Here is a 16,414-nt window from a genome sequence, read left to right on the forward strand (position 1 = left end):
ATTACAATTGCTAATGTTCCTTGATTTGCAGACACAATATGTTCCTTAATGATCATATAAAATAACTATGGTACTAATAAGAAATACTGTGAGTGAGAGTGCCTGGAGTGGATACCAATAGAGAAGCACTCCTCAGGTCAAGTATTTTGTTTGTATATCTGGCAGTGTATGTGTGCACACACATATTGTATGTATGTACCCCCATGCATTTAATCTCTGTGCATAGTAATAGCCTTTCAAATTCACATATGTGTGCATTGATACACGTGCAAAAAAATTTCTATGTATAATATAGATTTAAGTATTCTCAAATCTTACCACCACTTTAGAAAAAGAAATTGTGGCTCAGACCAGTCTAACCACTTATTCAAGTTCATAAACAAAGTGGCACAGCTGGAATTGGAACCCCAACCCCTACTCCTCTAACCCTGCTTTTTGAAGAAACCCAAACATAAATTTCCTTGGAGCTACAGTATTTCCATGATACCACACTGTCCCAGGATGGAAAGGGTGACCTTTTCCCCCTTTCTTTTACAGAATCTCCAAGCAAAGATTTTGGTCCAACTCTGGGCTTGAAAAAGTCCAGTTCCTTGGAGAGCCTGCAGACAGCTGTGGCTGAAGTCAGGAAAAACGAACTCCCCTTTCACAGGCCCCGGCCACACATGGTTCGCGGCCGTGGCTGCAACGAGAGCTTCCGAGCTGCCATCGACAAATCTTATGATGGACCCGAAGAATTGGAAGCTGGTAGGCCAATATGCTCCCTTAAGTGGTTTTTGCATCTCATTATCATCTGCAAATCATAGGCAAGAGTATGCATTTAACTACAGAGAAAAATGATTTAAGGGTTACAATTATATTTTTGATATTAAAAGTCATTCATTTTCCTGATATGTTTTGCCCTTTGGCTTAACGAACATGGAATTGGAGAACGCAATATGCAATTTATTTTACAGTGCAAATGGTAAAGCAATGTTCTCCTCCGCTTTCCTACAAGGACCAACTGTCATTTACCCTTAGGGTAGGAGTACTAAGTGTGCATTTCTTGACATTCTTATTTGAGTCATTAAAAGCAGCATCAACCCGAGGACTGACTGCATTAATTGAGTAGAAGCAGTTGGGTAATATTTGTACTCAAAAACCTCTCCTGGAAAGTCGCTAGCCCTGTTTGTTTCCCAGCATGTGGGCTTTCTGAGCTGATCAAGGTTAACAAGCCAGCTTTCAGAAAGATTAGTGTTTTAGCACATTCAGGCCTTTCATAGGACTGGCTAAGCAACCAATGGGCCCCCTCCCAGCCTCCTACCTTGCTTGAAGTAACCAGATTTAGGCAGTCTGTCTTCAAAGGGTACAAGTCCCCACATGCAAGGGTAGAACTCGCAGCACTTGTATGCATTCTTCTGTATTTTACATTTTGACTTATCTTTATATACTAACCATACGTGCCCCTGACCACGTGTATTGATTTTCTTTCTTTCTTTCTCTGTACAGATGGTCTGTCCGATAAGAGCTCTCACTCTGGCCAAGGAGCTCTGAATTGTGAATCTGCCCCTCAGGGGAACTCTGAGCTAGAGGACGTGGAAAATAAAGCCAGGAAGGTAAAAAAAACGAAAGAAAAGGAGAAGAAAAAGGAAAAGGGCAAATTGAAAGTCAAGGAGAAAAAGCGGAAAGAGGAAAATGAAGACCCAGAAAGGAAGATAAAGAGGAAGGGATTTGGTGCCATGCTGAGGTACGGGGCTGCTCTGAAGGCAGAGTTGGTTTTGTTTTGCTTGGTGAAATCACTCCTTTGTGTGCGTACAGAAACAAAGTGCAGGCTTTCCCTCATCTCCAGCTAAATACATAAAAATCAAAACTGTGAATGTGCATATTGCTTTTCCATAGAGGCTTCTGAGGCTTATAGTGATGACAGAAAACTGTCCCTACATCCGATGTCAAAGAAAGGCCAATGCTTATTAGGGCACAGGCAATGCTGCAGCTCCATATAACGGAGCTGTCCATCTGCACAGGGAAGCAAGAGCTAGGAGTCCTTACCCATCATCTCCTTTGAATCAGGGTAGTCGTGGTTGATGAACCTCATCCCACTGTGTGGATAGCCAGGTCTCCGAGCATGATAGGGTCACGACCAGAGGCATGTGATGCAGCCTAGAGATCCCTGGGCTTGAATCCAAATGATCTGAATCCAGGACCCTCCACACATGAGCCACAGGGCTTCACCCACATTGCTTAACTTCTCTGAACCTTACTTTCAGAATGAGGCTGGCACACCTGCCCTACTAATCCAGTGGGTTTGTGACAAGATTTCATATGTAGTGAGTTCTGTGGCTAGGCATGGCTCAGCAGGGCACAGTCAGAAAACACTTTTGTTTCTTTTCCTATGGCTATTTTCAAAAATACCCCGTGGGGTTGTCTTCTCCACATCTTCTCCGCTTTCTTGCTGATAGTTTTATGGTCACTTTCAGATAATAAAACAACGTCTTTGTCAGGGGCTCGAACAACCAGTCCAGTATAAACTGAAATTTTCCTCTTCTTTGCCCCTTGGACCTTGTCCCCAAGGGATGACCCACAGTGTGGTGGGATTCACCTTCTCCTTCCTGTCAGTCTCTGTAACCAGGGTAAGGAGAAAGACGATATTAAACAAGAGTTTAAACTTAAGAATTTTACTTAAGTTTTGTCTCTGGCCATCGGTGGCTTTTTATGGGCCACTTATGTGAACTGTTCAAGAAGCTCCTTACTGTACCAGTTGCTGACTTCCCAAGGACCCCTTACACTTGCCACTGACCTCAGACACTCAACCCCTGACATCTCCTAACCCCAGCTGATAAGACTTCTTGGACAGTGGCAGTTTGAGATGGCTCAAACCAAATTGAAGTAGCATCTGCTTGGCCCACAAGAACCACTGCCTTCTCAACCACCAGATGCAAGAACAGCTTGTTCCTATGGCTCTTCTTTCTCCTCACTCCAACACGTTTCCAACTAGCCTCACATCTGCAGACCTCTCCAGAGCAAGTCAAGCTCCTGTCTTGGGTCTCCCCACCTACAGTTGATGTCAGCCTCTGTCATATCTGGGGGAGAGTCAGAACATTTTTGCAAGTCACAATGAAACTCTGAGGGATTTTCTTGTAGTCCCTTGCTTATTTTGTTGGGCTGAAAAGTAGAAGTACCCCCTTTCCATTGCTTTTTTCCCTCTTTTAATTTCTCATCAATTAATCTCTATACTTCTCTTGCATGATCTAAAGGTGAACAATAGTATATGATAGTTGGTAAGCCAGATTGGTCACCTCTTATGAAATCCTTAAGTTGTATCTCTCTTAAAAATTACAGTTGTTGGGTTGGGGATGTGGCTCAAGTGGTAGTGCTCTCACCTAGCATGCGAGAAGCACTGGGTTCGATTCTCTGCACCACATAAAAATGAAATAAAGATATTGTGTCCACCTAAAACTAAAAAAATAAATATATATATTTTTTAAATTGCAGTTGTTAGTGGAGTGTGGTGGTGCGTGCCTGTAATCCCAGCCACTCCTCAGCTGAGGCAGGAGAATCATGAGATCAAAGCTAGTCTCAGCAAAAACAAAACACTAAGCAACTCAGTGAGACCCTGTCTCTAAATAAAATATAAAATAGGGCTGGGGATGTGGCTCAATGTTTGAGTGCCCCTGAATTCAATCCCTGTTACCAAAAAAAAAAAAAAAAAAAGTTGCAATTGTCATATGGTACCAGATGTTTTCAGTTAGAGATCTTCAACTGACATTTTTAGACAGACAGGGAAGTTTCTCCCTCCCTCTCTCCTCCTTTCTTTTCTACCTCCTCCCCTCCTCCTCTCTCCATTTCTACCCTCTGTGTGTGTGTGTGTGTGTGTGTGTGTGTGTGTGTAAAAGTGTTAAGTAAACTTTAAGGGACACAAATGATACTGACAGCTCTGGGTCTTCCCATTACAATTCCCAGTGCTCATAAAATGCTATTCTGGTGTCCTCCTGCTCAAAATATGCTGTGGTCCTGCTTGCACCTGGACTGAGGTCACTCCAGCAGGTCTGATTATCCATCTGATTATCAAAGAAAAAAATTTCAACGAATTGAGTTTCAAAGATTAAATTGGACCTTATTACCAACTCATGCATTGGGCAGCATTCTCATGGCAGAACTGAATGGTACTTATGTGAGCTGAGCAGAGGTGTGAGTTTTAACAACAGGAAAAACCTGAGAAAAGCAAAAACAAGAAATAAAAACTGAGTGGGTCATTTCAAAATTATTTTCCTTATAAGGTTTCAGCAGAGACTTCCTCATCACCCTAATCAGGGTGAATAAACGTGTTTTGATGGGTTTCCATGATCTCCCATTTGTTTTTGTTGTTGTTGGTGGGTTGATTGGTTGGTTTGGTTTTGTGTTTAAACTGGCCCATTTCTGAATTCATTTGGATCATGTGATTCCTAGTCTTTTGTAGCTCAGTGCAGGAACTCAGCCCAAAACAATGGCCTCCATTTTACTTTGAATGACCTATATCCCAATTTCTACATAGGCATTAGTTTATTTTTCCTAGTGGTCTCTGTAGATTCAGTCTCTCCTTTTGCCACCTTGAATTTAAAATTTTCTCTTATTCTGAGTAATTATTATGGTTTTATTAAGTTACGGACTATGACTAAAGCCTCTTGGCGATTATTATAACCTGCAACTGGAGTATATTTAGACTCTGCATGAAGATTTCTGAGTTCAATCCTGACTCTTCTGTTTTTTGTCTCGGTAATATTGGGCAAATTATTTAACCTCTGTGCCTCAGTTTCCTCATCTGACAATGGAATAATAATAGAATATATCATTATTGTGATAATTACATTTGTTTAATTATATGTAACATGGTTATAACTCTGCTTGGTAAGTAATAAACATCTAATAGTAAACATAACAGTGATCCCCTAAAGATGTCCATGTCCTCATCCCAAGTACCTGTGTGTGTGTTATGTTGTATGGCAAAGTAGAATTGAGATTGCAGATGAGATTAAGGCTGCTGATTCACTCACTTTCAGTTGAGGATTATCCTGGGTTTCTTCAGTGAGCCCAATCTAATCACAGGGTCCCTTAAAAGTGCAAGAGGAAGGTATGACTAAGGAAGCAGGTGCAAAGAAATGTAGTGTTACTGGCTATAAAGATCAAGATAGGGGACCATAAGCCACGCAAGACGGGGGCCTCTAGAAGCTAGACAGAGTGAGAAAGTGGATTCTCTCTGGCCAAGCCCTTAATGTTAGTCCATTTTTGTTTTTCAAGTCACTAAATTTGCAGAAATTTCCTACATTATCAATAGAAAACTGGTAAGTTGTTGTTGTTGTTGTTATTATTATTATTTTACACTTTCAGTAATTTATAAGGAAAATTTCCTTTTTAATGTATTAAAAACTAAACAAACTAACTTAACTAGAGTGGTATATAAGTATAAAATCTGTTAGGTATTTGCATATTCTACTTCCTAGAATGTTACTAAACTAAACTTTAACTTCATGTTTTATTTTACATGGTTTGATTTGGCAGATTTATACTTCATTGCTTAAAAGCCAACTCTTCCCTTTTGTTGTCCATTATTCTCTATATTTTCATGTAGGAGAAATTTCTAAAGGATCCAGCACCTGTGGAACCTTTAGACATCTAGCACCTTGGGTTTTGTTTCCTTCCACTATTTTAGCAAAATTAAGATCTGAAAGGTGGTGTTTGATTTTATCTTCAGTATAAAAATAGCAACTGTTTTCCATAGCCTTTTGCATGTGAGTTTGTGAGCATATTGGAATTGCTGCTACATGCACATTTTCAACAACAAAGAACACAAAGGCTGTTACCATTAGCCAACAGATTTTGCTTTAATTCTCATCTGTTGCTCAGATGCTATTGACTGACTTTCTTTCTTATTTAAAAAAGATTGATTGCTGTAAGGTTCTCTTGGAGTTAGATGTGACTTAAATATGCATTATTTTTCCATTATCTGCGTTTCTCATACACACACCTGAAGATTTTGGTGTTGTTCTGCAGTTGTACCGTGTACAGGTGCCCCTGGCCAAAGGGATAAGTGAAGACATCGATTCTTCCTCCCTCTCCTCACCAAACCATGAATCACCAGAGTGTCAGTGTGTAAGAAGTAGCCTTGTACTTCCTTCTAAAAAGCCACGGTGTGTGCTTTGAGGATTATTAGCTGGTCTGTTCATGAGGATGACACATAGCAGTCCATTCTATCTCACTTGTTAATTCAGCCTATTTCTGATCCTGTTGAAAAAGCATGAGGGATCTCTGTCATTCACATCTTTCTATATGTCACCTCGTTTCACTATTGTGATGCTTTGCTGGTTTCAACCAATCTCCTTCCACAATTCAAGTGTAGCTCTTACACAAGAAATGGATTATTGTGAGAAAATATGCAGTTCAAGAACCTGTCTGCTTTTGTAGTTCCCCGTATGCCCTGTTACTGCCACTAAAAGGTCATTTCAGTAGGTCAAGAGGCTCATATCTTTCCATTGTGTGTTTGACTTCCTCGGGCATTATGCTCTTTGTGGCACCACGCTGCAGAAAGGCCACACAGCTTCCACAGCCAGACTGCAGCACTCAGACTCCTTCAACAGATGAGCTTGTTGTGTCCATCCATGGCCACCATCTTGGAGCCCAGCAGATGTTTCAGTGCCCAGGCACTGAGGATAAATGTCTTTAGGCTAAAAATTAATCTTGCCTATCTTGAGTAGAAACCTGGAGATCAGTCTTTTATTCCTTAGCTACTTAATTTTTTTTTATCTTTATAATGTTTAAGTGAAATTTTTCCACTGGTTTGTGTTTAAAATCCATCCCTTTATATATAGTCAAATTATCTCCTGTCAACAGTATAGCCACTCACTCCAGAAACCTTCAGCTGTCAGCTTGTTCTGGACACTAAATGGAAAGGCTTTTATAGTATTTGGTCATTAAAGAATCATGCTTGGTAAACTGTTTCTTAATAAATGAACCAAGTGCAAAACCTACCCATAGGAATACCATTCCTTTTTTCAAAACTGGTTCACCCATATTCCCATATTCATTTGACTAGTAATAGGTACCGAATGCCCTGTCTTTGTTAAGCACATTCATAATTATTATTTCATTTATCCAACAATATTTATTAAAGTCTAGCTTTATACCCAGTGCTCTTTGAAACTGGATATACAACAATGAAGTCCCCACTTTTTTAAAATATATTTTTAGTTGTCAATGGACCTTTATTATATTTATTTATATGCAGTGCTGAGAATCAAACCCAGTGCCTCACACATGCTAGGCAGGCACTGTACCACTGAGCCACCACCCCAGCCCCTGAAGTCCCCACTTTGATGACAGCACCTTCCCATCCTAATAAATGAAGAAAATATCAAAGATAAGTTTTTTATGATACATTTAAAACAAAAACAAGCAAAGTATCACATAAACATGCAAACTGTTTTTAGCAATGGACTCATCAGTTGTGGAGAGTCATTCACCAAGATAACTCGGGGGCAAACCTGTGTTGTGTCAACTCGGGGTGATGAGCATTCAACTTACATGGTGCTGAACAAGACATCCAGCCATGGCTCTCTCAGCATTTACCTTCCAGTGAAGGGAAGAGAATAAACAACCAACTCAAAATAATTGAGATAATTTCATATTGTAGTAGGTGCTATGAAGAAGATAAAGTCAGAAAGGATGGTGTCATCTCACCCTCAGTAGCTGTCTAACAGGACAGCAGAGTGTGCATCTATCTGCCCAAGCTAGGCTGAATTTTCAGTAGATAGCATTATCAGAACTTATCACACTAAGGTGCTAAAGCCAAACCACTCTTTGCCTGCTTTGTCTTCTCTGTTTTGTTTTTTTCTTTTCTGCATCATATGAATAAACCAACCTCACATAAATCTATAATTTAAAAAATCAACTAATCCCCATGATGTCCATTTAGTACACAAAGCCCTGTTGTACCAGAAGTAAATGTTCTGAAGCTGATGGTTTGTAATGTAAAGGGTGAACTTGATTGGCAGCTGTTTGTATCAACTCTGTTCCTCTTGACCCATCAATTAGTTATTCTTTATTGTTTCTTTTTTCTACTCAGAAAATGTGGGTATGCCTTGAAGATATACTGCTTCAATATCTACATAGTAAAACATGCAAAATCTAAGTCATGAACCCTACAGACAAAGCTATTTCTAAAAATCTAGAGGCATTTTCATTTGCAAGCTTGGCATATACTAAGCCATGCATGTTTCCTTCATTTTATTCTAAAATATACTATATATTTTATTTAAACAGGGAAACACTATAGAAAGGTATCCTGCTGTGAGCTCTTTTAAAAAGAACGCACTCCCAACCACATACACCTCCACCACCACCACAAGCAACAACACACCATTTCCACAGCCAGATCAATGCTGAGCCTAGTTAGAAGTCTGTCCCTTGCAAACCCCATGGTCATCACTAACCCTGTGAGTTATGGTCTCCTCATCAGAAAACTACAAATAAGAACATCTTCTCCAATTTGTGAGGTTTAAATTCAGTGATTTGAGAGATATTACTTCTGGCTGTTTATTCATTTTAAACTGACAAGTAAAAATGGTATGGACTTATAGTCTATAATATGATGTTTTGAGATTGGTCTATAATATGATGTTTTGAGATATATATATATATATATAGATATAGATATAATGAGATGGCTAAATCACATATTTGAACATACAGATTTCCTCATATATTTGTTGTATTTTCAGAACATTTAAATCTAGTTAAAGTATATAGTTGTAGATGGTTGCCACAATGCACCAAAGATCTCTTGGACTTGTTCCTTCCATGGTAAGTGAAATTGTATGTCCTTTGGGCAACAACTCCTCAATCCCCCCAGCCCTTCATCTCTAGTACTAACCATTTTACTCTCTGGTTCTATGAGTTTTACTGTTTTGCACTCTACATGCAAATGTGAGGTCATACAGTCTTTTGTCTTTCAGTGCCTGGCTTATTTCATGTATCCTTCACATTTATCCCTGTTATCACAAATGACAAGATTGCCTCCTTTTTAAACACTGAGTAGTATTCCACAGTGAATATGTACATTTCCTTTTTTGTACTCTTCAGGTGATAGTTGTTTCCATTTCTTGGTTATTGTGAATAGTGCTGCAATACTCATGGGAATGAAGATAACTCTTTGACATACTGATTTCGTTTCCTTTGAATATATACCCAGAAATAGGATCACTGGATCACATGGTAGTTCTATTTTGAAATTTAAGAGAAACTTCCATCCTGTTTTCCATAATGACTGTACTAACTTATATTCCCACTATTCCATTCACTTGATAATTCTTGTTATCTATGGACTTTGTTTTATAACAACCATTCTAATATGTTTGGAGTGATTTTTCATTGTTGTTTTGAATGTCATTCTCTTGATGATAGTGATGTTAAACAATTTTTAATATATTTTTGGTCACCAGTCTAGCTTCTTTTAAGAAATGGTAAGCATGACTTCTCATCTTCCTGTCATGCTCTATTCCAGACAGCCTGGGCCATCAGAAATCACTATCATTTCAAGCAAGATACACCTGAAGCTCACTAACTTTCTCTATTGGATTTTTCATTTTCCTCTAGTTGTAATTTTATGACTCAGATGGGCATGATGCTTTTTCTTTCACCTGGATGGCTTTGCATAATAAAATACAAGAGGAAGTGAAGTAGCTAAAGTAATTCCATCATTTATATTTTGAATGCTATGGATCACCCCTCTCTAAATGTAAACATGAATTATTTTCAAACATTACTTACCTGGTAGAAAGCGAAACTTTCTCTTGCTGAATACAAATGGAAAATGGGCTCAAATGAAGAAAAGGTTTGTATTTTCCTTAACTTTTTACGTCCTTTTTTATTTATATTTCAATTCAGAGGCCTGTGGCTGGATTTTGAAATTGATATTCTTAATGCATAGTTCATAGTTATTTCATCGGGCTGCCCTGAAGTTGTCCTATAATATGTTGGCCACAGAGATATATTTTGACTAGATTTTTAAATTGGGTTAGATAGAGACTGAATACTTAAGTCACCAGGGAAGATGACATCTGTCATACATTTGTCCTCTTTACCTTGATCCCATAATGGCTGTTACAGGTCTCGTGTACAATAAATGTAATGTGGCTGTAGCTTGTCATTTCTTCTTTCCAAATAGTGGCTGTAAACATCTAGATATCCCTCCAGCTTTATGGGGATGAAGGGCAACCCAGCTAATGGAGCCAGGGTAGTGAAATTTTAACAGTCACTTCTCCAAAGGCAAAAGGCCAGCAATGGGCTAAAGTTAAGGGACTTTGCTTTGTGAAGCATAGGCCAGTTCAAGATATGAATCTTCTGATAAGAAATAAAAGCCAAAGTAGGTTGAAGTTCCTAATTCAGTTTCAAGTTGATATACAAATATATTGAAAAGAGAGACTTACACATCAGGGCAAAATGGCTGATGAGGCATATATAGAGCCTGAGAGAAATACATGGCTGTGGGGAAAAATAAATTCGCATGTCCAAGGCTACTATGGTACCGCCATCCATTGTTTCTGAATTCAGGGACTGTCTGTGCTTGCAGAGGAAAACAGAATGTATGCTAAAAACCCACAGAATTTAGTGAGGCTCAATTTGTGCTCTCTTACCAAAGAGGCAAATTCCAAATTTCTCTCCTCAGTCTGTCTTAAATTATTTACTTTATCTTTCACAATAGGAGCCATGAATATTTTGTGTCTTCATTTTGTTAATTTGCCAGTTTTCTTTTGAGCCGAGTGGCCTAGCAATTTTAATTTTTTATTTGTGTTGGGAAGAGCAATGACCCTTTTTTGTTTCATTATTACTATCACAGGCCTAGATTTGGAATGCTGTTTTTTATGACCAGCAGAGTTGAGCCTGTAATGGAATTGCAAAGCAGAGTGTGTAATATACCGATATTGACTTCCATTAAACCCAGTGCTGTGATAGCTGATAATATTTATATATTTATATAGGATACAGCCTAGCTTCTGGTGGTTGTCAGCTAAGCGTCAGAGAAGAAAATTAGCACCATAATGTGGATGGATGGTCAATTCGAGAATGTAAAGAAGTAAGAGAGAGTGCTGTATGAATAGGGCGCGTGATAAAGATGATGGAGACTGGGGCAAGGATGTACCAAAAAGTTAAGTGGAGATGAAATTTGGATCAAACACGTTAAGGGTTATTTGGGCCAGCATTTAGTTCTTAACTAAAAGAAGACCAGAGACAGATGGACTGCCCATCTGATGGGCTGAGTGTGAAGACCCATGAGCTGCCACGGTGTTCAGTCTGCATAGTTTGTTTGGAATAGGACTTTAATAATTTTTTTCAGCTGTCAGGCATGTCTGAAAATGTTTGTTTGTCATTCATTTTGCTCTGTGTGTGTGTGTGTGTGTGTGTGTGTGTGTGTGTGAGTCTATGTTCATAGAGCAGTGAGGAGCCTGGATGGAGTTAATTAATATGGAAATGTACAGATACTTTGTTTTCAAAATCATTTAAAAATCTAATTGATGTTCACTGCCTTCCTACTCTATGTAATCTTGATTACTCTGTAGCTCTTGTTTTCAGCTATCCAAAGCAGCAAGATGATTTGATTTTTTTTCATACTTATCACAATAAAAAAAAATGATCACATAGAGTGTCAAACGAGCCCTATTTGTTTAATTAGGGTTTGCTTCTCCTCTCAATATGTTGTACAACTCCCATTGCATTAATGTAAATTATAAAAGAGGACTGAAGAAGAATAGGACCCTTTATCTTACTTTTCCTTGATGAGGAGGATTAGATTTGTTAACAGATCAGAACAAAAATCCAGCGGTTTAACTTTTAAAGAAATTGATATGCTACAAAGATCTTATGGGCATAATGGCATATGCCTATAATCCCAGCAGTTTGGGAGGCTGAGATAGGAGGATCTCAAGTTTGAGGCCAGCCTAGCAATTTAAGGGGGCCCTAAGCAACTTAATGAGACCCTTTCTCAAATTAAAAAAAAAATAAAAAGGTCTGGGGATGTAGTAAAGCTCTCCTAGGTTCAATCCTGATACCAAGAAAAAAAAAACTAAATAAAAACACAAAGAACTTGCACAGGCACCAAAGTGGAAGGAAAACATTAATATATAAACTTCATTAGCATGTAAGGTGAAGTATGATCATTTAAGATGGTGGATTAATAAAATGCAAAAGGTTTCCTAATAGAGCTATTTGCATATTCATATTAAATAACTAATACAATATATTATTGCAGTTTTATTCATATATATATAAACACTTGTACATTCCCAGTGGAATCATATTTGGCTAATTCACCTTGTCCCACATCCAGCACAATGTCATGTCCTTGTGAGATGTTTACTTAACACTATTAGATAATGACATGTATAGATTTAATAATTTGCTGGTGGGGGAGGTGGAATTAGGTCTTTGTTTAGCACCTTTTATCTGAGAATTTCAATGTAATTTACTAGCATTTATCTTCAAGATGCATAGGAGATGACTGTGGCAAATAGTAGCTTCACTTACAGATCATAATTGAGAAGTGAAACAGCCTGCCTAGAGCCAGGCTTTGAACTGCTAATGACATCCAAACCCCCTCTTGATCATGGCTACTATTGTATTCCCATTTAAAAATGCATGGATACCAGCCATAATTCTGTGTATACTTATCAAACCCCATGGAACTCATATTTATTTTTACTATCTATTAGATTTTCCTGTCTTAAAGCAATATCAAACAGCAATTTAATAACATGAGGTGGTTCATAATTAAGTGAAGAGACTTGAATTTATGGTATAGTAACTGTAACTGTTTGGTTTTTTTTCTCCTCATAGACTAAGGAAAAGCCTTCCCAGAACAATTAAAAACAGGAAATATACAAATTGAAAAATGGATAGGAGATATATAAATATTATTGGATTGTACCTCTATTTACTTCAACCCTCCTAAGTAATATTCACCAGGATTTTCAGAGACAAACCAATTTTGTTTGTCAAGCTATCGGCTGATCATTTCTACACAGTGGCCCTGCGTCAACCTCAGCTTCAGCATGTCTAAAATCTAATTCATAGTTTACCCATCAAGTCACCAGCTCATGCTGCCTTCACTAATTCTGTTTGAGCCACTGCCAGGAATCCGAGGACGACTGGGCTGCCGCCTTCTCCCCAGCCCTACCCCTCCATCAGCCAACATCCTATTGATATTTGCAAAATACTGTCTTTCACATCTGGGCCTTCTTTTCCATTTCAACTGTCACCATTCTAATACAGTTTGTCATTTATAACTAGATCATTTAAATATCCTCCTGATTTTGCTTATGTTCCTCATTTATTCATTACAGTTCACCAGCAGGGCTACCAGTCATTCATTGTTCAGGTATCATTTGATGATGTGCCTTCTGCACCAAGATGCAATAATACACAGTTGCAAAGGGGAGATCTTCTGGAATCATTTTACCCAAGTTCAAATCCCAACTCTACTCCTTTTAACTGTCAGTCCTTCAGCAGCTATTTAAACGCACTTTGCCTCTGTTTCCTCTCTTATGATATTGTAATAATAGTAGGAATAATTGCAATATTTACCTAACAAAGTTCAGCTGTGGTGACATAAGGAGTTCTTAAAATAGAATCCATTAGTAGTATTCTGCTGTAGGAGATGAGATGTTTCCGGATTATCTACTCTTGCTTAAAATTGACTGTAACCTATAGTAGATCTACGACGCTTATGAAAGACAGAGAATCTTGGCCTCATTATCAAAAAATATAATTCATTAAATTTGATAGACGGCTTAGGAATCACAATTCTATGGCAGCCAGCAGCAGTTCCATTTGAGCACCACAGATTTTTAAAATCCAAGCTCTTTGGGCTGGGGATGTGGTTGGTTCAAGGGGTAGTATGCTCGCCCGGCATGCATGCGCAGGGCGCTGGGTTCGATCCTCAGCACCACATAAAAATAAATAAATAAATAAAGATAAAAAGATGTTGTGTCCACCGAAAAAACTAAAAAATAAATATTAAAAAATATTTTAAAATTCTCTCTCTCTTTAAAAAAAAATTCAAGCTCTTTAAATTAGCATTCAGTATACTCTTTGTTCTTGTTCCAGTTTATTTTTCTATCATTGTTTTTTACTCTTCCTCTTTAGAAACTCTCCACACTAACCAGATTACTTTACCCACTATTACCCCAAAAGTGAAGCCCTCAGGTGATACCCCCGCCCCTTAGAGTGATCTCCCTCCTCTTTCTCTCTGACTCCTCCTGTTGAAGCCCTCAGTAAGCCCCATCTCTTCTATGAATCCTTCTTTGACCTGCATTGCTCTCTCATCAAAATTCTTTCTTACAGTCGGCATTTTCTTGCTGAGTACTTCTCAGGGGCTGGCTTGTTTTTAGTTTGAGTTTTACACATCTGTCTCCTGTTCTCAGTGGGATTATAAATTCCTTTCAGCAATGGGACCTCCCCACAAAGCTTTTCACAGTATTCGCCCTGAATAAGTTGTGCTGATTGATTGGCTTAGATGGCGTACTAATTGGACTAAACTTATTTGGATATTAATGTGTTGTGCCCTTTAGTCATTCTAGATAATAGTGTTCAAAATGATGGAAACAGTGGAAGTGATTCAAAAATAAGAAAGAGGGTGAACTGCATTGGGAGTTAATTTTTTTAAAAATTTCTATTTGAAGAAAAGGTTGAAGATGAGTTAACTGGTAATAGTAACCAGCTGTTCTCCATTTCCACCGAGGACGGTAGGAGAGAAAATGGGCCAAAATCACTATCAATAAAAATGAGGTTAGATTTAAAAAAAAAAAAAAAAGATTGTTGTTAAGCACTGGAATGAGGTTTCTGAACAGGTTGTAGGATTGACCTCCCTGAAGTACTTTAAAAGTAGGGATAAATATTCATCTAAAATGATGTGAGAAAAACCTTGCCAACCAGTTCATTACTAGAATATCTATTAAATGCTACTCTGGGGAAACCCAGAAAAAAATATACAACATGATCCCTTTACTTAAACTCACTATCTAATTAAGATGACCTATAAATATGAAATTATTAGCAATGAAAATAGAATTTGGAATTAAGTACTAAATTGTGAGGTTATAGCCATGATTATGGTTCAAGTTCAGATGTGCTCCCTCCAATCCCTCCCTACCTCTGCACTACTTCAGATCTTTTTTTTATAAATAGATTTCCAATGTCCCTTAAAATCTCCAGGTAGAGTGGAACCATCTTCAAATTTCCCCAAACAATTTATCCAACACTAATTGAGTGAACAATGAATAAATACACAACGTGTTGCAAAAAATATGAAACCAATCTTTCACACTTTTTTCCTGACAACTTCTTTCACTCATTCTAGAAATATTGTCTAGTAAGTGCCAGTCCTGGTGCTTGATTGGGAAAAACCACAGCAAACAAGTCAGATGTGTTTTCATTGTTCTTGAAGTCCAGAATCTTCAGAGTGTGGTAGAGTACAGAGTTTCCAAGTAGTCAAAGGCTACAAAATTTACCAAGCCCCTGTAGATAACCAGATCATCTCTGCATGCTATCAAACTACAATTACACCACTTGCAGTACCTGGTAAACATACTGATTGATGTCTGATAACCTCACTTCTGTAACTGGCTTCTTGAGCAGAAGATATTTCTCCTGCAGGGAGTTGTGTCCATTCTGTCCACTTGCAAAATGTATATAAACTATCATTATGGTCGTCAAATGCTCAGCCCATCAGCTGAAATTAATTATTAGATTAGCTGTGACTATGAGCTAAGATAAGAAAGGAAAGGGCTGGTTAGCTGAAAAGTCCGTTTTACTAATTAAAATGGCACAGAATTGAGAAAATTAGTCTAAAATCTATTAACATTTAACTTGCCAAAATAGAAAATTTGACCTTTACACATGTTCATTCTCAGTGTGCCCTTTGGTATGATTGAGGGGGGCCAGCTCATCCCAATTCAAGACCAAAAGTCCCTACTCTAGGAAACTCCTCGGTTTTAGGCAAACCAGGACAACTGATCACCCTCATCTGCATTCCCAGCTGCATCTGATCCTCCCTCCCTCTGCCTTCTCCCCCTCCACTCTCTGCTTATACATTACTATATAGTCATAAAAATCCTTTAAAAAACAAAAGAAAAACAAAAAGTGAATTTTATTTTTAATATGATAGATTTTAAAATTCTATACTAGAAATAAAACATAAAAGGGTAGAGATATAAAAGAAAACTTGAATGAACTCCTCTGATAGCTGAGACTTTGCACTTGTGTAAACCTGAGAAATTATCTATTCTCTTAAGGATTTCTTGGCATTCCAAAAAGCACATAGCTCTAGAAATCAAAGTAGAAGTGTCTCGGCAGAGAATCACTAAAAGCAGCACCCCATGGCCAACTAAAGAACCCTTAAAAATATTGTATACAA

The 16,414-nt window shown here is 38.1% G+C and overlaps 1 protein-coding gene across 2 annotated transcripts in view; it reads left to right on the forward strand.

Annotated features, from left to right (window-relative positions):
* Nucleotides 1-16,414, forward strand: part of PARD3B (par-3 family cell polarity regulator beta) — a 1,004,964-nt gene that overhangs the window by 685,690 nt on the left and 302,860 nt on the right. For both annotated transcript variants that reach the window (XM_081260439.1, XM_081260440.1), the window contains 2 exons: nucleotides 538-744; nucleotides 1,486-1,723. In XM_081260439.1, the coding sequence (XP_081116565.1) occupies nucleotides 538-744; nucleotides 1,486-1,723 (445 nt within the window). The remainder of the gene's footprint in view (nucleotides 1-537; nucleotides 745-1,485; nucleotides 1,724-16,414) is intronic.

This window comes from Spermophilus citellus (genome assembly GCF_964194105.1).
Source record: "Spermophilus citellus genome assembly, chromosome: 11".
In the NCBI taxonomy this organism is placed as follows: domain Eukaryota; kingdom Metazoa; phylum Chordata; class Mammalia; order Rodentia; family Sciuridae; genus Spermophilus; species Spermophilus citellus.